Source organism: Pezoporus wallicus, unplaced genomic scaffold, assembly GCF_028554395.1.
Source record: "Pezoporus wallicus isolate ANWC-B61680 ecotype Strahan unplaced genomic scaffold, APGP_CSIRO_Pwel_v1 contig_3486, whole genome shotgun sequence".
Taxonomy (NCBI): Eukaryota; Metazoa; Chordata; class Aves; order Psittaciformes; family Psittacidae; genus Pezoporus; species Pezoporus wallicus.
The window spans coordinates 1,972,942-1,998,540 of NW_026642292.1; the positions used below are offsets into that span (position 1 = coordinate 1,972,942).

The window sequence follows — 25,599 nt, forward strand, 5'->3', positions numbered from 1 at the left end:
AAATCATACTACCTGTCAACTTGTGGGACTAAAGTTTGCCACACACATGCAATCAAATCCCCCTAAGAGCAACAAAAGAGCAGTCTCCAGTTGGAGTCGACAATGGTTGCGAAGTTAAATGTTCAAATATCACCAGTGATAATGTTAACAAATGACAGCATATGCTAGCATATGCATGAACTGTTTTACAAATACAGTGTTCTTTATTACTGTAATTGTGCTTAGCAGAAATACAAGGCTGATCTTATTTCTATCATCAGTACTTGTCAGCACTTGGGAGCACAGGGTGTAAAAATAATATTACAGTAAAATCACATTCTCTTTTTGGAAAGGTACTGAACTCTGGCTTCACTATGGCACTTCCAGAAGTGCAGCATATCTGTCTTCTTCAGAAAATAAATGAAATAATGAAAGTATAGGATTATATTTTAGATTATATGAGCTTTACAAGTAATCTGAGTATCCTAAACGCTATACCAAAAAATATAATTTTAACACACCACAACACTCTCCCATCTAATACCCAGTTAAAACTTGGAGAACATTTTAATCCTTTACTATACAGAACATTTTCATCCTTTCCTATACAGAACATTTTCATATCATATACATGTTTCTGCCTAGGCAGCTACTCCAATACACACCAAACATTGTGTATTTCAGTGTGCACTAAATCCATTTCTATACTACATGCTTGTGTAGCATTTAGAGGTCATTTGGTATTACTGAATTAATCAGTCTGTAGCCTACTGTAGTTTGCACAAAAATTTTCTATCCTACATTTGGATTCCTTCTTCCAAACTCTGCTTTATTTCTTTGCCCAAACCATGTTAGCATTTAATTATCACAGAAGAGATGTGACTGTGAAGAAGTAAATGCCATTTTGTGAACTTCACTGCAGCAATGCAACTTTACCATCTCACTCAACAGGACTGTAGCACAGGAGAAAGGATTCTACTCTGAAAGATAGTACAGGTTGGGGGCTTTGGTCTTTTTAAGAAAAAATAGTTGATGAAGAAACAGAAAAGGAAGGATGAGAGCCAGACTGTGTGATTCTCAGAGGTACCAATGGGCCGGCGAAGTCAGTCTTTAAAGCAGAGACTCATCAAAAGCTCTTTTTTCATTAGAACTTTGCAGTCTTGGGATGAAAATGTCACTAGTGACTTATAAGAACCAAAACCTAAATTAAGGGCTATTTCTTTCTCCCCCAAATTATTATCTATGAGCGTAAAAGAAACTACCTAGGCAAGACTAAGGGGGAGACAATTTTATTTGCCTTAGCTGACAGTGAAAGTCTAATTAGACTGACAAATCTTCTGTGCTATTTTCCTTTGTGATATACACTATAAGAAAGGATCTAGCCTGGAGCTGCATGTAATGGAAAGACATTAATCAAGATTATTGGACCCTCAATAGAAAACACAGTTAGAAGGCTGGAAAGCCTAATGGTTAAAGTAAAAGGTTGAGAACCTTATTCTGAGCCATGCCAACAGACTGGACTCTCCGTACGGATAATGGGCAGACCCCCTCTTCTATTTTTTTAGAAAGAACATTCTGCATATTATATATCATATACTATCATTCTATGGCTCTAAGATCATTGCTGAAAACATCCACAAATAATTTATTCTCACCACCTCCAAGCTACAATTCGAACAGTTCTGTAAGTATCATTATCTTCACCTCAGAAAGCCAGGGCATGCTCTGGATACATAACAGAGCACACAGTTTCTGGTTCCTCATGGAGAGCATAATCAGAAGTCTATCTGTCCTCCAAGAGAAAGAAAACCTGTATAGAAAAGTATGATTTTTGTCTTGGGACTCTAGCTATCCATGTCATGAGGCAGACATATTAGGGACCTGCCCTAGGTCAGTAGGCCCTAAGGTTTTCAGAAGCTTATCATAGACTCATACAATAGTGAAGGTTGGAAAGGACCTTAAGATCATCAAGTTCCAATCCCCCTGCCATGGGCAGGGACACCTCACACTAAACCATCTCACCCAAGGCCTCGTCCAACCTGGCCTTGAACACTGCCAGGGATGGAGCATTCACAGCCTCCCTGGGTAACCCATTCCAGTGCCTCAACACCCTAACAGGAAAGAATTTCCTCCGTATATTCAACCTAAACTTCCCCTGTTTAAGTTTTTAACCCGTTACCCCTTGTCTTGTCACTGCAGTCCCTAATGAAGAGTCCCTCCCCGGCATCCCCATAGCCCCCCTTCAGATACTGGAAGGCTGCTATGAGGTCTCCACGCAGCCTTCTCTTCTCCAGGCTGAACTGGAGCAGTTTTCCTTAAAGACCCATGCACCAGCTGAAATCATATCTTGGATTTGCTGACCTGAACATGCTTTGAAATGAAGACTTTGTGTATCACCATGCATGCTTTTCTAGACTAGCTTTACTTAGTAATTAACTTCAAAGAAACTTTACACAAATCACTTGAACACTGAGTGACCCAGCTGTGAACTGGATGGAAAACACCACATGAGAGCATATGGAGAGTCTCCTAAAAAGCTCTGAGCAGCAGCTCACTAAATAAATTCTGAGCATATAAGCAGCTGACATGGAAGCAGAAGCCAAGAGAATGTCACTTAAACTCATTTTCACAAAAGGCTCCCAAACCCAGAAATCCCTGAATAATTCACTAATAACTGAAGCTGTGCTTTAAATTAAGCATAGGGACACATGGGATTCCAGGACTTTTAACAACTGCTAATGAAGTAACCCTGCAAGAAACATGGCAGCCTTGCAAGAATGTGATGTGGCACAGTACAGCTACTTTCACCTAATAGCTGCCTGCACAGCATGTTTCTGCACCACATACAAAAGCTAACAACTTGTCTTTGAGGCCTTTGTAGAGTAACGTGGCAAAGCAGAATTCCTAGAGAATACATTATTATTGCAGGACAGTCTGGTGTGTCAGGGCCCTGAGACAAGCACCACGAATTTAGTACAATGCATGTAACTTCTAAACAGACTGTAAAATTCAGAGCAAAACCGTGTGTGAGAAAGTTAGATCAGTGTTTCTACTTGGGGGCAGCAGAGCACAAGCAGCATTTGAAACTTACTGAAACAAACACGAATCAAACCTCCTTTTTCTCCCTTATTTTCAGTTAACAGAAAAAGGTCAGCTCCTGTGTTGAGGTTTAAGCCCCGACAGTAACTCAGAACCATGCAGCCATTTGCTCACACATTTTCCTCCCTGTCTCTGGGTGGGATGGAAAGGAGAATCAAAAGACATTTTGTTATCCTCCTTCAAGACCTCTCTGAATTATACTTGATTCACAGAAATGTCCTACCAGTATAACATACAGTCATACATCTCAACAGTTTCTCACTCAAATCCTGCCTGTCCTCTACTGATCTAAGTTTCACTGTCTTGAAGAAACGTTATTTTGAATTTTAAAACAAAACGAAGTTACAGACATTTTAAATGCTAATATCATTGCCACTGGGTATTTCCAGTAACATTTTTCTGTCAGTTCCCGTTGTCTTATTTTTCTGTCTGAGACTATATGTTTGGGATCTTCACAAATTGAAAAGCATATCATTGGTCTGTGAATATACTGTGTATTTTTAAAGCACTGAATTTCCCCAGCTGCAGTACTCATACTACCTAACTGCAAGAGGTTACAAACAGAAGTCTTTGCATTTATCATGCTCTTCTGTACTTCCTTAACAAGCAATGTGTAAATCTAAATCCTACTGAAATTCCCCTGGATTTTGTATCACTTTGGGATTACAGACTTGATATTCTGCAAAAGCTTTATATGCATTTCAAAAAAGAGAAGTTTTTGTTATTTACATATGACAATGAGTAATACAAACAGAATAAATACTTCTAATACAGTAAGAACAATGCTTCTTTATCCCAATTCTTGCTATTTTGTATTAGATACTTTACTTTTATTTGTATCATGATTGGTATTTCTACAATGGGCCAGAATCCTTCTGTGGTAAGTAGAGTAGACATGAAGTATAGAAAATACATTTTGAATTCAAGGAGTCTTCAATCCAAGCATAAACATTTTTCTGTATCCATGTGTGGTATCCAAGATCTCACACATAGCTACAGAAAAAAATGGATAATTAAACAAAAAATGTGCCAATACTGAGCGGCTTGATAAACAGCTGTCTTAGACCATCATCAGCCTTACCTCTGACAACTTCCTGACATGAGTCATGATAAAAGAAATGTTTCTGTTTCAATGGGACTGGAAAAATAACCTGCTGTTGCCTTGTGGATAGTACCAGGCAGCAGAAAGATTCTTATGATCAAATCTAAGAAGCAAGCAAAAAAGTTCTTGAATCGTGCTGATCAGAATGGGAAGAGGCTAAACTGTGAATAGTCTTGAAAGTGAAGAAAAATTGTTTATTTCTGAGCAGAAAAAGAGAAAGCTGGAACAAGGTAATAACTAACTGTATTTGTACTGCTCATAGCCTTAGGTAGCTATATTTTACATTCCCCAAAGAACAAACTTGTTCTATTAGATTTTTCCACCACTTAGATCTAAAGTCATAAGCAGTCTTGACAATGGTGATGTTGAACACAAGTGAGATAAAATAACCATTAGGCATCAGAAAACCACAGCTGGAGATACTGCCCAAACAGAAAAAGACAATTTCTTCTCACTTTCTCTGTACAAATAACACAACTAAAGCTGACAGAATCAGATTCTACCAAGAGTAAAGAAAGGCAAGCCATCTGTGCTGTGACAGCAATAAAATGGCCTGATATTGAAATGCAGAAAGTTGTAATGGAGGTACATATTGACCTTTATCTTTCTTTCAGTGGGTAGCATGAAGTGTCAAAGAGTTATTGCTTTAATATCAGCTGAGATGAGGCCATTTGTTGTGGTGCATGTGTATCCAGGAAATCACTGCTCTTAACCATGTTTTTAGAAGCACTTTGACACTTTATTAAATCTTCTTGATGCTCTTTCAGCACACAGTGGTCTCTACAGGCTGAGTGAACTGCCATGTAGGCTAGACAGGAAGCTTTCTGGAGTAGTTCCTCTTCAAGTAAGTCAAGGTCATTTCCAGTTTGACCCAGCTCACAAAGATCCAGTGCTACTCTCTGTTACACTGCTATAGCTAAACACAGCTCTGGTGCCTTTATAAATTACAGAAAATCTCTGATAACCTAACAGCAGGATCAAGACCACAGACTTTATTCTTATGGAGATGTAATCTTACAAAGATTTTCTCTAAAATTAGAGCTAGCCACTGAGGAAAAGGAACTGTAGTTCTTTCAAAGTTTATAACAATGGCCAAACCTCGGGTAATTTCCCTTCACTTAGCTGAGACTTTATAAATCACCTGTTTGGTATTTGAGGTTTAGTTAATCCCAGTCCTTCTGCCAAATGGATTTACAGAGTATCAAAGAGGGCAATGTTAAACCTTGGCTTGGAATTAATTACCCCAATAGTTGTAAATTCTACTGCACCCAGAGGTACTTCACAGAATGGTTGTGGTTGGAAGGGACCTTTGGAGGTCGGCTGGTCTAAGCCCTCTCCCTGTCCAAGCAGGGTCATCAGAGATGGTTGCCCAAGACCATGTGCAGATGGCTTTTGAATATTTACAAGCATAGACACTCCACAACCTCTGTGGGCAACCTATGCCAGTACTTCGTCACCCTCACCGTAAAAAACTGTTTCCTGACATTTAGAGGGAAACTTCTGTGTTTCAGTTTGTGTCTATTGCCTCTGATTCTGTCACTGAGTACTACAGTCAATTTTTACATCCTCCCTTAAGTATTTATAAACATTAATAAAATACTCCCTGAGCCTTCTTTTCTCCAAGCTGAACAGTTCCAGCTCTCTCAGCCTTTTCTGATAGGAGAGATGCTCCGGTCCCTTAACCATCTCAGAAGCCCTCTGCTAGACTCTCTCTAGTAGCTCACTCTCTTTTGCACTGAGGAGCCCAGAGCTGGACAAAATATTCCACGTATGGCCTGACCTCCTACAAGATTAAGAGGACAATTTTTGTGTTTTCTTATCCTAAGTGACCAGCACTAGATAAAAAATGAAGCAAATGGTCATATATATAAAAGTACAATCAATAACTGATTCAACTTTCTGAAGCAGTTAGAAAGCAAGCATGCAACTTGTATGATTACAGGTTTCAAAATCCTTGATTTCATTAAGATATTCTGTCCCAGGCAGCAGAAATTGTTTCAAGGAAGCAGATGTAATAACTGTTTGTTTTATTTTTTCTCCAACTAGACAACAATATACCTTTCTCTGGGGGTTTAATAAAGGCACACTGATCAATAATTATTTGCCAGCATCTCAGCTGGTGTATGCTGGTGTCAATGAAAGTATGTCAATTTCTACAGGTTGAGGTTCTGATGTAAATAAAGATTTTAAAGCAAATGTTTCATCCTAGTTGATAACATGATAGTATGCCACTGAAATAAGCATTTTTAAAAATCTGATCCATTGCTTAGATTGGTTGTTTACATGATTCTTTTATTTGCACAGATAAGGGGAGCCAATTTAATGTATTTATTTCTAATCAGTACCATATTCAGTTTGCCACACAAGTGGTTCAAAAATCACTGCATTTTTGGGCCATTAAACACTACATAAACACAATTAAGCCAGAACATCTGAAATGTAATTTTTGTTGGAATGTTTTTTACCAAAGACATTGGAACCACTCTATGTTGGAGCTCCTACATTTTGCAAGAAACTGATCTTGACAGTGTTCTTTTAAAATTTTCTACAGGAAGGCTATAAAAGGGAAATGAAAAATGGCTCTACCTGGAAGTAATGTTCCATTGCTCTTCTCCCCATTATGAATTTCACTGTTGCAGCAGCACATACGGTCGTAATAATAAACATACACCCACCCTCCATTAAGCATTGTAATTCTCCTAGGAATACATTTCCCCAGATATGCAACTGTAAAAACAGTTACAATCATGTTTTCATTCACAATGGGGCAATACTAATTACACAAATGGGGTTGCAGTACAACAGGAGCAAAATACGTCCCCATTACACGTACATGTGCCATAATAGTTCGTCCAGCTGTTTGTTCACCAACACAGGACAATATATTGTGATGATTTACCTTATATAATGTTAATAAAATAGTTACATGGAGCATGATTCAGAGAACATGGCTCCCATGAGCTTAGAAGTGAGGAGCAAAACAAAAGACTAATTAAGAAGCCAAGAAAATGCAAAAGACTGACTCACCTGGATGCTGGGTGGCGAACGATTTTTTCGGGTTGTAGTAGTGGCCATTGTAGTTGTGGTTTCCATGACTGTAGTAGACATTTCTGGTGGCACGGAGGTTGTGGGTGTTGTTCCCAAGATGGAAGGGACCTCCCCAACAAGTCGGACACTTCCATTGATTTTAATGTTGGGGTTGTTCTCTGCTGCCATGTTCAGCACTTTCAAGCCATTGTAATAGAGACCGGAGAGCTGGCCTTGGAAGAGACGCCCTCTGTCCTTCCCTCCTATGGCTATTTGCGCCTGGGTGTTGAAGATCGTTAACTGTCGTCCTAGTGAAGGGGGGTGAATAACATTATTGCCAGACATTTCCTTCACTTTGCATCTTACATTGAGTCCTGGCCAGAAATGACGGACAACAAAGAAGTAGATTCATTCTTGGTAGTGTTTATGATGACTGTAGAAACAGAATGGAAATGTACTGCCTAAAACTCATTAATAAGGAAGATTAGCCTGAAAGCAAGAACAGCTAAAATTGAACCTCATACCTCAGCATCTACTCACACATCAAAACACTGGAGGAGCTTTGAGTCAGTCAGAAATTTGTACCCACTCTTTTAGAGTTGGACCTATTTTAAACTACAAATAAGGCTCCATTATGTGGCCATTTTCCACTATTAATTCAATTGCAGTACCTGTCAAACTTTAGCCCATAAATAAACCTTCTATTTTGACTGGTCAAAGGATGGGATTCACTCATAAAGCCACTTTTAATAGTACAAAGGTTTTAAGGGGTGGCTTGAGGACCACATCAGAAAAATATTGATGTAAGAATTGTGTAGGAATCTAAAGACAGGATCCATCATGATCTTCCACCTGTAAATTTTGTGTTGTGAAGGCTGATGAATCTGAACCCAAGAAACACCAAATGCAAACTTTTGTGGTGTCTCTGAAAGAGCAAAGTTTTTGAAATAGTGAGGATAATACAGTGCTTCAGATACTTAAGCCTCATAATGCCTTACACTTGATTACCCTCTTAAAGACAGTGAAATTCAAATGTAGACAGGTTAAGTGGTTTACTCAAGATCATATTTTGAGTGTTAGGAATGGTCTAACATCATATGTAATGAAAAATATATTTATTAAAAATAAATCTAGTAACAATTGCCAATTCACCTGATTTTGTAGGATACTTAAATCATATTCAGCCTGGACTGCTCTATGAATACTGTGTATGTCCCAGGCTGCACTAGGTTGACTATGTCTAGAAATAAATTGCTTCATGCAGTGCAAAGGCAGTGCCTATAATTTCATTGTTCTTCAGAAAATTAGGGACATGCCACCTGGAATCTGCTGAATTAACAGCCAGACTGGGCAGAGCTCAGAAGGGTTATCAATGCAGCATCAAGTCAATCATCATTCAAATATCTACTCTGATTTCCCATTTTTATGAAGTTTGCATCACATGTTCCCATCCCATTCCCGCTCCCCAGTTCTCACTCACCACTTCCTCTCTCTAGTCTACCCTGATGAGAGGTGCAAAATGCCACCATGTAACAAAGCACAACCTATAACCCACTGCTCATTCTTTCACAGCCAGTGGTTACAGCAAAATATGAGGGGGAGCTCACCAATTTTGGTGGTCGTCGTGACGGGTCTTGAAGTCAAGTGGTGATGCGGTGTTGCATCATCTTATGGTGACAGGATGGACCATGGGGAAGAGAATGGGGACAAGAGAAGAAATGTATCTGAAAGGAATTCCTGTCCCCAAAGAGGGCCCTAGCTAACTAAGCAAAAGTGTATGGAGAGGTGTAACATACGGACAAGTGGAGGTGGGCTGCACATCCCTTGTGCTCCTCACCTACAGATTTGTAAATAAAATATGAAGACTTGATCAGGGTGGAGTAACTGCATTGATGAAGAAATGAGAAATAAAAATGGAGGGTATCCTTCCCCTGGAAAGTGTTGAAACACCTGATGCGATATTCTGCATCTCAGGAGGTTTTAAACTTACCAGAGGCAACATATATCTATTAAAACATCAACAAACATGCACTGAAGCCACACATCCTCAGCATGTAAACAGAGCCTTTCCTCTTGTCTATGAGAAAAATAGGATCTGCCAATATCTGTCAAAATATTCAGCCCTCTCAGCCCAGCTCCTGTCTGACCTAGAGGACATTGCACTACACACTGTAGAAGTGTGTATACAAACTCATATACCATATCCTCAGTTTGCTTTTCTTCTCTGTCTTGTGTTTTGGATTTTTTAAATGGATATGCTGTCAGTTCTTTACTACACATTTTTCCCTTCTCACATATTACTTCCTTCTAGCATGCTATGTGTTTCCATACTGCTCCTGCCCCTACATACCCAGACATTTCACTTAATACTGTTCCCTCCTTCCCCCTTCCCACCTCACTCATGATAAGAGTGGCAAATGGTAGAGGTGAGATGAGTAAAGAACAAGTTGCTATTTCAGTATTACCCCTGAAAATTAAGGGAAAGTATTGACCATTCAAAGTTTTCCGTTTCCATTCCTTTTTCCCCTTGAATCAGTGCTGCATTTTTTTTAATCTTCTATCAAAGGGAAAAGGGGTGGGTGATGATAACGAAGGAATTTTAGCAGTTCCAGCTAGGAGAGCTCCAAGTCATGACAGAAAAGGGGTTCCCTCACTTTTACTGGAGAATTACAACTCTCCTAAGGATGTCATCTGTTCTAACCCAAGCTCATAGTACAGCTTTAGACATATCTGTCATATCTCTTGCTTTACATTCAAGAATAAGGTATATACTGAGGCTGAAAAAAAAGATCATGTCTACATTTCTGGGTCTTCATCTGCATCTTCTAATGCTGAAAGGAAGTGTACATGAAGGATGAGCCCCACTCCAGTAAAGAAAAGAACTTTGTGTCTTTTGGACCCTTGTTTGTGAAGTGGTCTTCCAGACCAGGATTCATGCACTGCACCATATGGTTAATACTGGAGACAGCCCTGGTACCAGAATTGTGTTTGCTAAAAGAACAATCACTTGTTGGAGCCACTTAAAACCTGATATTTCTCATTCTTCAGTCTATGATAGTATACAGGCACATGAGTAAAGACAACAGGGAAATGAATGTGAAATGAGAGAAGACTGTTAAGAGAACAAACACTTAATTCTGCCACCATAGGTCTCTTCTAATCATTCTTCTGATGGTATGGTTCTGAAGCCCTTGCTTCACCTAAGTAAAATTTATTTGGCCACTGAATTTTATTGTGCTACTGTTTCCATTAGTAAATTCTACTAGGTGTGTAAGGGTTGCGGAATTACAGTCCTTTTCCACAGAGAACTCTTCCTACTGCTACTTTAGTGTCATATGAGAGAAAAATATTTTAAGTTTTTGAGGTGTTTTTGAGGTGTTTTGCAAGTACTCTGAACAATTCAACCTCTCAGGCTTTTTGCTTGCTCTCTCATTGACTTCTTCATTTGGAAAACTGTATAACAATTAAAAATATCACAGAGAAATCTTAGTAAAAGTGTAAGTTTTCCATAACTCTAAGAGTGATTTTTTGGCTCATTTTGCAAATCCTAATTCATACTAACAGTTCTTGCTTCAAAAGTACAGTCACTTACATCAACAAGACTTCACATGTAAGTAAGAGAGATTTGAAGAATTAAGGACTTCCAGGATCAGTCCTTTCAATCAGATGCTTCTAGGTCTTTATTAGCTCATCCAATTGCAGAATTGGTAACATCTGTGACTTATCATAATTTAAGTATGACTACTTTATTGAACAATTTAGGACTAATACTTCTTTTTTTGTTTGTTTGTTTTACTCACATACATAATCTCAGTAAAGTTAAAACTGTTTCATGTTCTGCTTATTACCTGGGCTCCTCTTAAAAGTATTTTAAACCATTTTACAAAAATAAAAAAAATTACAAGAACCAAAATAAAAAAACAGCAATGATGCCACTTCAGAAAGATGATTTTTTTTCCCCAAGAATGAACTATTTCATTATTATAAATAGCGTAACAGTGGTACCAAAGGAAGACCCAATCTATGGAATTCAAAAATGTCAATCAAAAAGTGTTTCATTTTACCTTGCTCAAGCCAAGAACTCATATGGGCAAGAAAGCTGTTCTATATGCTGTCTCTTTGATGAATCTGTCTATTCCTTCATCCATCAGTTCATCCTGTTCCATTTTTATAGCAAGCTACCCTTTTACTCATCGTCTGTATAAAGTCTGCTGACAGAAGGTTTCCATGTTACATTAATTGTTGGACTGATGACCAGATGGATGAGCAGGCTGGTGAACAGCTAGGTAAATTACTCATTCTTATTATTTTTTAATTTGAGTGGTACCTAAGTTGCTCAAAATGTCTATCTACTTTGGAATGAATGTATAAAGTGATACTGTCTCAGCTGTTACACTACATGATGTCATTCCCTAGCACAAAGCGTGAAAACTGAATTTCCTTTTACTTTTGCAAAAAACATACCTCTACTCTTCGAGCCTAAAAACAAGTAATGCTTTGAGAATGTCTGAACACTCAAATATTGTCTTTTTTAGACCCTACTGCATGTGTGATTGTCTTTTAACAAAGCATCAATAACCACAAAAGGTAGACTTCAGTTCAAAAATTCAGGTTGGCTTACAAATGAAAGTGCCTTAGCATGCTCATAAGCTCAGACTTGAAAAAGCAATGACATAAACCAAAAGATTTGGTGGAAAAACAAAAAGGAAAAAAAACAACCAACCAACCCCATAACTGAAACAAAATACAAGAAAACAAAGGTGAGTTTCTCGAGCACATGAGCTGCATCAAAGAATTAGACATGCACCTGTTTTAACAAAGCTGAGGCAATCACTGTCTTTAGTGTTAAAGGGACTTTAGCAATTCAAACTCACCAAAATTATCCTCTTTTTAGTGTTAAGCTTTATTTATTTATTTTAGTTTGATGTTGTAAATTAACAAGGCAACCCACTGAGACTCAACAAGCATTTTCTGTATACCTTCATCCTAAAATTTACCTACAATTTAGCTGAATTAACTATTCCGTAAAACCTTGGTGGTAAAAAAAAATAAATATTTCAGTTACACAAATACTTTTGTCTTGCTTTCAGAAATATTTTAGCTATAGCTGCAAACCTGAAAAGTGGGCAACACTGTCAGCTCTCACAGAAGTCAATGGGAACTGAGTGTGCACAAGACTTTGCAGGATCAGAGACTTCATATAAATATACTTTGACTATACTTAGCCACATCCTTTGTGATCTAATTTGTCCTGGCTAAATCAATCTGTTAATTCAGCTGATGACAAGTTTGAAACAGAACATGAATTAGATTTTTCTAATTCTACAAAACATTGGTTTTCCCTCTTGGAAAATTTGTCAACAATCAAAATAAGCACAGAAAATGCAAGATCTGAGTTCAAAGGTCACCCCTTTTTATCAGCAGTACTTTCTTAAGAGGAAACAAGAGAAGACTGTTCTGCTTTTTCTAGACTTCAAGGCAAGGAGTTACAGGGAGGTTTTTTTGTTGTTTTTTTTTTAATACCAAAGTTATTATAGAGCAAGAAGATCTTTCTGGCTTAAGCACCATTGTATTTAGTTACCTTCGACAGCTGCTGGAATGGGCTCCACAGCCAAGAATTTTTTTTTCCCCTTACAAATTACTGATAAAAAAATATTACTGTTCTGACACAAGTCCCATTTTAACAGGTCAGGAGTGTATGCTGAACTCTCACTCAAACCAGCTGGACTTGTGCATGTTAACAAGTCTTTTTACTGATCTGAGGCTAATTATTTCAGGCAAACCCACTAAATTAAATAGCACTGCCTGAGATCAAATTAGGGAATAATTTGACCCATGATTTAAAACAAATATATCATGAGAGTTGAAACTGTACTCCAAACATAGCATAAAAGCGACAGAACAATCATCTTTCTCTGCCTCCCTCACTGTAGTTTAAATAAAAATATTAAAAAATGTTTTCTTTACAACATTTTTTAAAATCAATTAGTTATCTTAATACAATTAGGAAATACATAGCCATAGTGGCTAATCAGACTAAAAATTGAGAAAAAACAACAACCTTACAGGAAGTGGTTTAATGAGTAGGTTTGAATATGTTTAAGAAAACTTTGATAATAAAGATATAAATGTAGTTTAAAAACAAATAAAAATAGGAAAACCATGCAGTGGTTAAATTGCCATAATACATGTTTTGTTGCTCTTCACCCTGTTTTGGTGGTTTGGTGTTTTTTTTATTTTTTAGAAAATTTTTGCTTGTTTGTTTGTCATTACTATTATAGCAAGCTTAGAATTTTGTCCCTTTAACTGCATTTTAATAGCAATGTATTATAGCATGATTTATCAACATATGGCAGGTGGAAGCTGACACAAATTATAATGAAAATTAAAACAGTCATTTATGCAGCAGGCGATTATCATTTAAGAAACATTTATTTGCAAGCTTTAAAAATGAGGATTTAGAATCAAATGGGTTTAAAATGAAAGCTTTAATGACTATTACCTTTTTCCTGCAGCCACTCCTCTACGGGCCGGTTATATTTGAAGGGAATTTTCTGTTTTACCATTTGGAACCGTTCACTATCAGTGTTGCCTTTAAAGTTTAAAAAACAGCTTAAAAACAATCTGAAAAGTCAATGAAATAGTTAAAACATCCTAGATCTTTTGGGTTTTTAATGACCTTATTTAGCTATAAATACATAAGTTCACGTGTGTGTACATAAGTATTTGAAAAGAGAGAGATTTATCTTTAGTAAAGTGGAGAATAGTTATACATCCAATTGCCTGAGGTTCTGGAAGGTCGAAGAAGTTAAATTCTATGAAAAAGATATCTCAGCCTGTCTTCAGAATATTAGATTATCCAAATTGCTTAGAAGGTGTGTATAATTTGTCTGGGATATGACACCTTGAGTGAACTCAGTGCCATATGTTAAAACATTTTGATCAGACTATAGATGTGACTGCACAAGACATGGCACAGTTTGTTAGGCACACAAAAACACAATTAGTAGTATTTTGACCAACTTTCTCGCAGTAGTAAAAGACACGTATAAGGACTAGAAACCCAGTAAACAGAAAAAAGGAAAGGAAGAAATAAGAAATCAATGCTGAAAGGATGTAACAGAAGTAGATTTAAAAAACCTAAGAGTAGGAAGATAGGAAAAAAAGGGAAGTAAAATTTAAAAGGAAGAAGAATGTTAAGGACACATGAAGGCTTGTGTCCAGTTACCAAAGATTTGGGCCTGTTGCCACAATAAAAAACAGATGCTTAGAAACTAACTTAAATGAAAGTTGAAATGATTACTCAAGATATAAATTCAGGCAAGTGCAGTTCTATTGTTTGTGTTGATGGATAACAGAATTATTCAATAAAGTGTGTTTTGGAGCAAAGCTCATATAACTTGCACAGTGCAGAAAAGAACAGGATTCACACAAACCCTTAGACCAGATTCCCTGGGTACTGAAAAATTTTACTGGTCAGATGCGTTGGGCTAAATTCCAGTAGAAAGGAGCAGCTCAGTTTGTAGTAAGAGTAAAGAAATGCCATCATTCTGCTTTCTCATTTTGATCAGCTACAGGCACTTTCTGACTCATTCTAGCTTTTGCTTCAAGTATTTTTTTTATAAAAACTCTTCAGTCATAAGCATAAAAAGAGCGCAACTTTTACAAACTTCATTATAATATTGTAGAAAACTAGAGTAAGCCTCCAGCTTACTGAAGTTACGCTACCATAAGCAGAAGTTCAGTAGATGAGTAGCGCTCCAATATTTTGAATAATGGCAGACCAGGAGTCAGCAACGGGTTTCCACAATTAGCAGTATTACTCCTAAAAATCCCACATATAAATAACCTAGCACGGCTTCATTTTTATTTGACTTTCTGAAACAGATAATGGAATCTTTTTGTAATGTACAGATACATCAAGGAAAAAAAATATGACTAATAACTGGCAAGATGTTCTACCCGGTCAACTGCAGACACTTGGATGCTGCAAGCAATAAGACTGGTAAAGCTCATGTGTTTGATAATCCATACTGTGGATCCACACTGATGTACCAGTTTCTCTGCCCCACATCAGATGCCTGACATCTGCAATTAGTTACTTGGATAAACTAGCAGGAAAAGATAAAATACTAGAGACAAACACGGTCAGTCATTTATCACACAATATTAAACAATGTACTGTAGTAGCTTGGAGTCAGTCACAGACATTTTGTTACCTCTAAGGATATTTTCTACTTTCATAATTCATATCAGCACCAACAAAAAGTACCAAGAGTCAGTTCTGTACTTCTATGAATACAGATTCTTAAATATAAAATTTGAATCATGTTCAGTGTGGGATCTGAAAAAAATAAAAAAACTAATAAAGAGCATCTGGGATAATATAAACATCAAAATTATATATAAAAAAAAAATCACCTAAAGCTAAAGAGACAGAAATATTCATAGAACATTGATTTTTTAAAAATCTATTTATAAATAACAAGCTGATGACTAATACAGGCTGAGGTCATGCGGGTCAGCTGTTTTCCCAGCTTCTCAACCTAAAGGACAGGTCCCTTTCCTGTAAGATCTCACACTGGTTTAAGCCTAGGGAAAGTTTACATTCACAGGAAAGGGAAGCAGACCTGCTAGTCTGGGGAGAAGAAAAACAAAAGTAATCAAGTCAAGCTCACTACAAATATAATTTCTTTTTTAAGATCAGTTAGCATTAGACCTTTCCTCAACACACTAAATACACACTCTCCTTCACCAAACCAGATAAATCTTGTAAATGTAATCATAAAAATTATATATCTCCATTAGGATATTTTTGGTCTCTTGCAGTGGGCCTATTTTGCTCTGTGTAAGAAAGGAGTGTAGGTCCTGAAAGACACTCAGGAGGTGTTTCCATTGGACTACTTAAGGACCTAAATTTCTCTAGGAACTCCTAAATTTTTCTGCAACCCAGACTGGTACACTTACAGTCTACTACTATATCTGTGTTGAGCGTGATTTTAGTAGAAACTGAGGTTATTCCCCACTTTATAGAGGATATTCTGAGTAAACACTTCTTGCAATGAGTGCATTGAAATCTTGATGTTGATGGGTAAGAACATGCTCTGTAACACCAAGGGAATTCTATAACATACTTTACTCGGAACAAGAAACTGCACTGGCTTCATTTGATATTACATAATCAACCTTTTACTGCTGGCAACAAGATCTTTTTCAGACTAAAGAATGACCCACAGTTCATAGAAATACAAGAGTCAGCCAATGGCTGGCATAGAATGCTTCTTCATCTGTGTGGAGTTCTGACTGTAAAAAGATAAAAATTAAGTGGATTGAAATTTCTCATAAGGAGGACATGTGAAAAGAACAGGCCAGCAAGACTAAGGTACAAAGGAAATGGGACAATAAAAGAAGACATGACAGGGAAAAATGGGTTTCTTATAATACAGTCCTAGACCTTCAAGAAATCCAGAAATGACAACTATTCCCCACCACATATTTAAAGACTTTTTTTTTTGTTTTGTTTTAATTCAGTTTAATTTAATTTTATTAGTATTGTTATTATTAGGCAGATATATTCATCAAGGTTAAAATATGTATAAAAAAATCATACCTTTAAAGGCAATAAAAAAATGAAGGACATTAGAAAATTCAAAGAAGTTTAAACTGCAACATTAGTACCTGAACTATTCATTATTGTTCTGTTTTTGAATTTTATTTCAGACATTAGTAAGAATGATTTATAAAAACGCGTGCATGAGAATGTATTCACTGATATGCCCACTCAATTACAACACTGAGTTAAAGAACAAGTTTTCCATTATTAAGCAATTGAATAGTCATTAAATACCAATAAAACCATACAATTATTAAATTAATATTGACTTTGAGTTGTGCTTTAAAAAAATAAACAGCATTTGATATGAGAGTTCAAAAGGAAACATCATGGTTTGCAATCTGAAGTAACAAAAAGTTCAGTATGAAGTAACATTATCAGACCTCTGACAGCTGAGCCATGATGTGATTAAGGTGGATTTTTGTTCATCTTCATACAGAAATTTTCAGTAACAGTCCCTTTGTGACCTCAGTGCAATGCCTTTCTAGAGCTGAATGGTATACATGTTCAAACAACCCCTTCACACAATTAATCTAGATTCACCCCCCCCCATTTTTTTCTCTTTGACTTCAGCTCTGATTCAAGGCTGTACTTCAGAAAAAAATACATGGGATAAAGACAGACATTTAAATTTATTTTAGAAAATATGCTTAATCCAATAGTTCTTTTGCATTCAGAATCAGTGGGGGTCTGAAAGGTCTGCAGGATATAATGTGTTACAATAAAATTGTGTGGACAAGTTTTGCTACTTGTGATTTACTAAATATTTTTCCTCCCATAGGTTCTAGATGCTTAAATGACACAAGTACCAATAGTAACTGCTCATTTAAAACAACCTTCCTCCTTTTTCCTTCTTCTGTACAGTAAGTTCCTGTACATCAATACATGATCTCCTTCACGATTTAGCTTCTCTAACAAAGTGCACCTCTGAAATGCCTATTTTTTTCTCCCTTATCATGCAAAATTCTAAAGCACAGCCAAATCCAGCTCTGTGAAGACTTGAATAAAACAAGTCTTTTATTCCATTTAGTACTCATACATACAATTAAGAGAAATCCTGCTGCATCTCCTAAGTTTTCCAACAAGAATCCAGGCTCCTACTACCTGAAGGATTTTAATGGTAACATTTCAAGTCTTCTGGATCCCTGAATCTTGTTTAACCTGAATATTCAAAATATTTCAAACACCACAGACATTCCTGAGGACTAAATATTTTGGAGATGTATCTGGAAGAAGACCTCTACTTTTTTTTATCCCTCTTTCCCCCAACAGAACCTGGCACCTCAGTCATAAACATCAGAGTCTGATGGTTAAATAAGATCGGATGCCAGCCTTTGTTTTTTTTTATGGAGCCCTCTGTATCCCTGCTCCATGGTCTGTACAGATCAGTAGATCAGAATCACTTGTAGCTTCAGCTTCTGATAAACTTTCATTAAGATCAAGCTAAAATGGAAAAAAAATTAAAAGAATTTTCTTGTGCTATTCACAGGAAATGCTTTTGATACAGTGCAACAGTCCAGGGGGAGAAAGTTTAAATTTGCTCATTGGCAAAGCAGGATTTTTTTTCCATAACTGTTCAATTGAGATGATGTTTTGCTTTTCTGCTCATGGTTCCTTTAAGTAAACAAACAACCTTTATTGCATTAAGCTTCTTTCTAAACCAAAACGGATTTTTAAGCCAAAGAAAGTAAAAGAGCAACTGAAGCTCTGAAAAATGTTGTTTCTTGGCCTAGATACCAATCATGACAATTTACTGCCTCTTTGGTGTGAAAGAGAAAACCTGAAAGGTCCCATGAAATAGCAGTGGGCAGAAAGTAAGTACTTGCTTCCAGGTGGAATATTAATCCAACCTGATGTGTTGTCAAGTCTGTGAAGATGCTAAAAGGAAAACCATAAGAAAACAGTCATCTGTCTTAAATTAATGCCAAAAGCTATTTTATGATAAGACACTACAGCAGCATTCCCTTCATTGCTTATAAGTGTCTAAAAAGAATGAGGCATTTTATCTAATGAGCAATTATTAAATGAAAGGTGATACGGCGACACAATGATTTAGGAAACCATATTGATATCAGGTCTCAAGGTTTAAACTGATTCCACCTCTCTCTTAGTGAAGATAGAATTTCACTAGAAGGGGTAGTAAGCAGTTAGTATCTGATAGTTCAGTTCATACAGTGGCTTTTAATGCCAACTTCCTCTGAGTTTTTATGGATGCCCATCATCTCACTAAGATTTATATACACTCACATCAGTATCAGAGAGGGGCATGGTAGCCTGCTAGAGTCTGCAAAGTTTACTTTTGAGGACTAAATCCTGTACTAACATGAACGGACTCACTGCAATTCAACTCCAAAACTCTTTTAGGGCCGATTCTGTGTACTCCAGAAAAGGAGAATTGCATACATCACAGAGAAACTACCATTTTATCTAATATCCAGTATAGGGCACAAAAGTTTCAGGCGTGACTGGCACTCACTCAGACTCTTTAACCAATTCTGGTTTCAGGCAGCTGCTCTGAAAAACTTACAGTATACTGAACTGTCCCATTTTCACATTTCTTTAAGTGAATATTTTGTTTTAAATACTATGCAGTACAAACATATTTTTTTCCCATTTTGTATTCAGCTAGGAAAGTAAGACAAGCCTACTAGTAAAGTTTATATTTCGGACTAGAAACACCTTCTTCCACAAATCAGGAAGAAATAACAAGTCTGCAATCAGTTTTAGCATCCGTCCTGTGTATGTATAGTTGCTTATGTTGTTGCGTTACTGAATCATAGAATAGTGAGGGTTGGAAAGGACCTTAAGGTCATCTAGTTCTAAGCCCCCTGCCATGGGCAGGGACACTTCACACTAAACCATCTCACCCAAGGCTCTGTCCAGCCTGGCCTTGAACACTGCCAGGGATGGAGCATTCACAGCTTCCTTGGGCAACCAATTCCAATGCCTCACCACCCGAACAGTAAAGAACTTCCTCCTTATATCCAACCTAAATTTCCCCTGTTTAAGTTTTAACCTGTTACCCCTTGTCCTATCACTACAGTCCCTAATGAAGAGTCCCTCCCCAGCATCCTTGTAGGCCCCCTTCAGATACTGGAAGGCTGCTATGAGGTCTCCACGCAGCCTTCTCTTCTCCAGGCTGAACAGCCCCAACTTTCTCAGCATGTCTTCACACAGGAGGTGCTCCAGTCCCCTGATCATCCTCGTGGCCCTCCTCTGGACTTGTTCCAACAGTTCCATGTCCTTTTTATGTTGAGGACACCAGAACTGCGCACAATACTCCAGGTGAGGTCTCACAAGAGCAGAGCAGAGGGGCAGGATCACCTCCTTCGACCTGCTGGTCACGCTCCTTTTGATGCAGCCCAGGATACGGTTGGCTTTCGGGGCTGCGAGCGCACACTGAAGCTGGCTCATGTTCATTTTCTCATTGACCAACACCCCCAAGTCCTTCTCCCCAGGGCTGCTCTGAATCTCTTCTCTGCCCAACCTGTAGCTGTGCCTGGGATTGCTCTGACCCAGGTGTAGGACCTTGCAATTGTCATGGTTAAACTTCATGGGGTTGACATCAGCCCACCTCATAAGCATGTCGAGGGCCCTGTGGATGGCATTCCTTCCCTCCAGGGTATCAACCGAACCACACAGCTTGGTGTCATTGGCAAACTTGCTGAGGGCGCACTCAATCCCACTGTCCATGTCAGCGACAAAGATGTTGAACAAGACCGGTCCCAACACCGATCCCTGAGGGACACCACTCGTTACTGGTCTCCAGCTGGACATTGAGCCATTGACCACAACTCTGTGTGCAGCCATCCAGCTGCTTATTGTGGTTTATGTTATGTAACACAGAGACCGTTTGAATTAAAATCAAAACATGTAAAAAACCTCAACTTGCAGTGGCTTTTACAAAGCACCTGAAGAAAGTTCAAACCTGAAACCACAAATGTGGCTTATACAGAAATGAAACAAGATGGCCATGCAACTAAACAAAATAATTGCAAGGCAGGTGATCTGGAATCTAACTACAACAAACTGTCCCTCTACAAATTCTTGCAAAGCTTCAGTTTCGCTTTGTGTAACAAGGGGTGCTATGGAAGATTAATTAAAATCTGGGGGGTTATTTCACTTAAGGGCACTGAAGAATAGCCAAATCTTGGCATTGCTTGTCTTTGCTTTAGCTCTTGGATATTACAATTTTTCTGTCTACTTTTTCTGTTCAATAAAGTTGTGCCTTTTACTATTGGATTCTCATTTTATTTCTTGTCCTCATTTTCCCCTTAGTCCTGAGTGCCCTTTATCTTCAATTCCCTCTGACCACACTGTTTGCTGGGAGCCACACCTTTCCTTCTGTTCATCTCACTGTGAACTGGAGTTAAAAGCTACCTTCACACTGCAGCTTCCTTCAGCTCACTGCCCTCATGGCAAAAAGCAATGAGGACTTGGTAACATAAGTACTAAAAATAGCAGAGAGAATTATCAAGCAAGACTAGAACAGAAAAAATTACTCAGGCAACTGGAGTTGTTTCTAAGGTTCTACTGCCTCAACCAAAATCCTTACACTGCTGCCACTCTCTATTTTATTTTTTTTTGCCTATAAAACATAGAGGCCTAATTCAAAGAAAAGCAGCATTCAGGCCAAAATCATTTGGGAAATTCAGAGGTAAACTAGGATATTAAAGTTTAAATGTCTGCCCAGAAGGTACAGCTAATGTGTGCCACTGAGACATTAATAAGACCAAGGAAGACTATGAGAAGTCATCTAATTCACCCCTCTGCCCCAGGACAAGATCAGTAACTTTTCAGCATCCCTAATATTAATCTTTCAATTCTGTTTTAGATGACTGAGAAAATGAGTCACTTGCCCTTCATAATCTAACACAGAAGCACAACAGGAGCAAAACTAAAAGAAAACTCAGACTAGCAAAGGTGGAAGAAGGTTAATCAAAGTTTTTCAAGCGTGTAGAAGGAAAAAAAAAGGCTTTCGAAAAATGTAATCCAGGTTTTATTTTATATGAGCAGATTATACTGAATCAGTTCAGCCATATAGAAGCTGAGGCCATGGGCATGTGATAAAAGCAGCTTGCTTTAGATCTCTTGATTTATGTTGGAAAAGTGAATTGGTGTATGGTATAAAGAAAGAAGTTATTAGTTCAACCTTTTCACTGATATGAAATTATTTGGGTGTCCACATTACCATGTCTTTGAGATGTTTTGTAAGTAATGTGTTTTTTTCACTGGCCAAGTCCAAATTAAGGCCTGTATCAGGCAGCCAAGGCTAAAGTGACTATTAAAGAATAACTGAAACTACATATTGATCTTTCCATTTTAAACAAGAACAAATTTAATTTTTCAGGAAGAGATAAAAAACAGTTCAGAATAAAATCCACTGCTACTGTTCCCACATCCCACTTTTTGGTTCCTTTGGGAAAGGTTAGGTTCTGATTTATACAGCCCAATGGGAACAAGCAGCAATAACCAAATGCCCAAAGCACTTTATTTGTATTGACACTTTAAATTCTATTAACTCCTATTTATCTAGGGGTTGCTTATCTGTTTTGTGGATTATGCAAAGTCAGGGCACAGAAACACTGGATCTAGCTTACCTGTGCTGGGTTAGGCATTGGAGCTACATCAGTGCAGCTATTTTGCCTCCAAGACCAATGTGAAACTGAAAACAGAAAAAATGCCTTTGCAGGGTCTGAGGTTAGACACCTTGTAGCCTTACACCTTGTTTCATAAAGAGTCAGCAGCTCACTGTCACACCCCTGCAAACAAGAGCACTCACCTTGACAGTAGCCTAGGTCTGGCACAGCCAGCATGGAGGCAGGGCGGGGAAGAGCACCGATTCTTGCAGAAACACTTGGGGCCCAGTGAACTGTGCTCCCCCTTCAAGACCTTCTGTATGTTTACTAGACATTACATCAAAACCAAGACTCCTTGTTGGGAGGTGTTGGGAGGCACTCAGGTATCTATGCAGGAATAGGCTCGCTTGCAGCTGGATTTGCAGTCTTGCTGCTGGCAGTGGTGGAACTGGGTGGGCTGGTCCACCAGAAAACTTTCAGATGTTTATGGATCTCATCTCCCTTGTGCACATATTATCAGGGAGATGATATGGAGAGCTGAATACACTCAAATAGTGAAAGCATGTACAGTCCTTTCCAGTGAATACAGTGCTGAGTTATAGGGAGGCTGCTCAGCCAGTAACATTAATGAGAGTAACGCCTGTCAAGCATTTAGTCAAATGTCACCAGTGACATTGGAAAGCCGACCAGTCAGAAATAACAGAAATGCAAAAACCCTAAGGAAAGGGGCAAGTTCTCTAGGGTGGGTGCTAAGAAATAACTAAAAGCAAATAAGAAACTGATGAAAGAATCACGATTATATATTAGGCAGCGCTACAGTCTCCTCAGGGAAATTCTGGAACTATTTAAAATTTTACTTGATAAAGTGGGGGGGGGGACATCAGCTGATTATGAAATGGAATAAATGAGACCGAACAGGCCTTTCCCATCTCTTAATTGCTACAAATCTGTGATGTTTGCCTCCTCTTCAAATCATTTCTATTTGCATGAGTTTAGAAAAAGAGAATTCCAGGATGCTGTAGTGACCCAGTAAGCCTTCTCAAAGACATGTGCCATTCACAGAGCAAAGCCATGAACTAAAGGCACAGAAAACATCCATACAGTGAAAAAAAACATTACTCAATAACACTACATGAGAAGATAGACTCATAGTTTCTGTAGTTATATTTTTCCTACTCCAACATTTTAAATAAACTTATTTCTTGGAAGTGACCTGAGTTTTGGAAAATGCTATGGAAATGCTAAATAGTGAAGTGGTAAAATATCACTCAGTCTGCACATGGCACACTGTTAGAGTGGATCTCATTGATGGTGAATTTCTGGAGCTTAGGAAAAAAATACAAAAAAAAATTTACAAGTCCAGCACTGGAGTTTTGGGTCTCCATGGTGCTCTGGGTACACAGTAAACAGCAAAGATGCAAGTTCACTGACCCAGAAATGTTTTCTTATTCAGCAAATTGTATAATATTTTCTATTTAAGTCCCTTCAGATAATGTAAATTGGGGCTTTACTCCCACTTTACTGATTCAGAAACTGAGCCCGAGAGTGGTAAAAACATTGCTCAAGACCATGGGGAATGGCATATATAAAGACAGGGCTGGGAATTAGAATCTTCTGGCTTTCAGTTTGACGACTGGCTGCTTTAATTTCTGACCTTCCTTTCACACAATTGCTCTGTTTCAGTCCACAGCACTGGATTTCAGTGACTGTGCTTTTCAGTGCCATTTATTGAGCAGGGACAAGGCTGATGCAGACACAGGAGCCCCTTCTGTCTCACTGCATGACAGCTGTGTTAACCTGGGATTACAGCTGGCACTGTTCTTTCTGCAGGCAATGAGATCAGAAAAGCACAAAGTCATCGTTCAAGTGTTTGAACCCTCAGGCCAGATGTTTGTTAGCTCACTCTTACTCTTTGTGCGCATGTAGAGAGCAGAGGGGTGAGACAAGGGGAGGAAGAGTACGAGATGGACAAAGGGAGAGCCAGAAAGGGAGAGAAGAAAGAGAATATAACAGCTCCATTTGACCAGGAAAACTGAAACAGGACTAACCCAGGAGAGAACCATAACTATATTAATACTTGGGAGTTCACTGCACTGTGCTGTTTAGCAGGAGTTTTACTTTTCAGAAATCTCATTTGGACTGATTCTCCATCTGAGAAATATTTTCATATCTTTCTCTGCACTACATTATATAGCTACATTTTGTGTATCATCACATGACTGAACCAATAGTGATTCATCTTACTCCAGCAAAGGAGAAATTTATCAGAGATTTTTGGTGATACTGCTTATACTCGGTACCTGGACATTCATGCAATCACGGACCAGTGGACAAGACCAGATAAAAACAGATCATAACATTTCAGGATTCAGACAGTTAGGGTAAGCATGCTTATGTGAGCAGATGTATACTTTAGCCTAGAAAATGTTAGCAAGACTAAGCTATTAGGATATACCTACGTCAATATGTAATTATTATTCATGGAAAATGGCATAGTTATGATTTTATCAAGAAGTATGCTGGAAGTCAAAGAGACAAAAGATAAAAACCCATGGCTTGTATCCTATGTGTATACACCTGTTTTGCACTGAAGTTTCTCTAGGACAGGGATTCAAAGGCCTGTAGAGAGCATAAGAACACAATCCCAGTATTTAGGGAACCTCCCCAGCACAGGGTTCTTATATTATAAACAAGAAGGGTGAGAATAACCCTTCTTGTTAGAATAATAAGGGTAGAAAGGTGCCATATGGATACTACGTCTTGGCATACTTTAAATCATCATTCTGACATACAGCATGCTCAGGATTGGGGAATTGTAAAACTCATCTCTTCATGAGTTATACTACATGCCATAATACTCCTGTCAAAAGTTAATATAACTTTTCCTAAGTATTCATTCTGTGTTGAAAGAATTCCGCTTACAAAGAATCCTGGTCCATAGGACAAAGATAAGAGGAAGGTGCTGATACTGAGAATCAAGATCAGCAATGGAAAAAAGTAAGAGAAATGAAAAAAAAAAAATACAGATGTCACAAAACTACCTACATTTGTTTTGGTTTGGTTTAAATTTGGCTGAGCAATGTGTTAACAATACAGCAGAGTAATTTCTATCAAATTCCAGCTAGAGAGGAACTGGGAGTATTTCCACGTGGTCATGTCTCCCTGAATAAATGAATGAGAAGTAAAAAGAAAGCATTTGC

General features: G+C 38.0%; 1 protein-coding gene across 29 annotated transcripts in view; it reads right to left on the reverse strand.

The window, feature by feature from the left end:
* NRXN3 (neurexin 3) overlaps positions 1-25,599 on the reverse strand; it is a 1,038,145-nt gene that overhangs the window by 104,037 nt on the left and 908,509 nt on the right. For 17 of the 29 annotated variants that reach the window (XR_008974789.1, XR_008974788.1, XM_057428532.1 and 14 more), the window contains 3 exons: positions 13,710-13,799; positions 8,815-8,874; positions 7,208-7,515 (listed from right to left, as the gene is read on the reverse strand). Coding sequence is in view for 27 of the 29 variants with exons in the window: in XM_057428532.1 (XP_057284515.1) it covers positions 7,208-7,515; positions 8,815-8,874; positions 13,710-13,799 (458 nt within the window). In the remaining 2 variants the exon portion in view is untranslated. The remainder of the gene's footprint in view (positions 1-7,207; positions 7,516-8,814; positions 8,875-13,709; positions 13,800-25,599) is intronic. The other 12 variants (XM_057428531.1, XM_057428516.1, XM_057428524.1 and 9 more) reach the window with 1 other exon arrangement.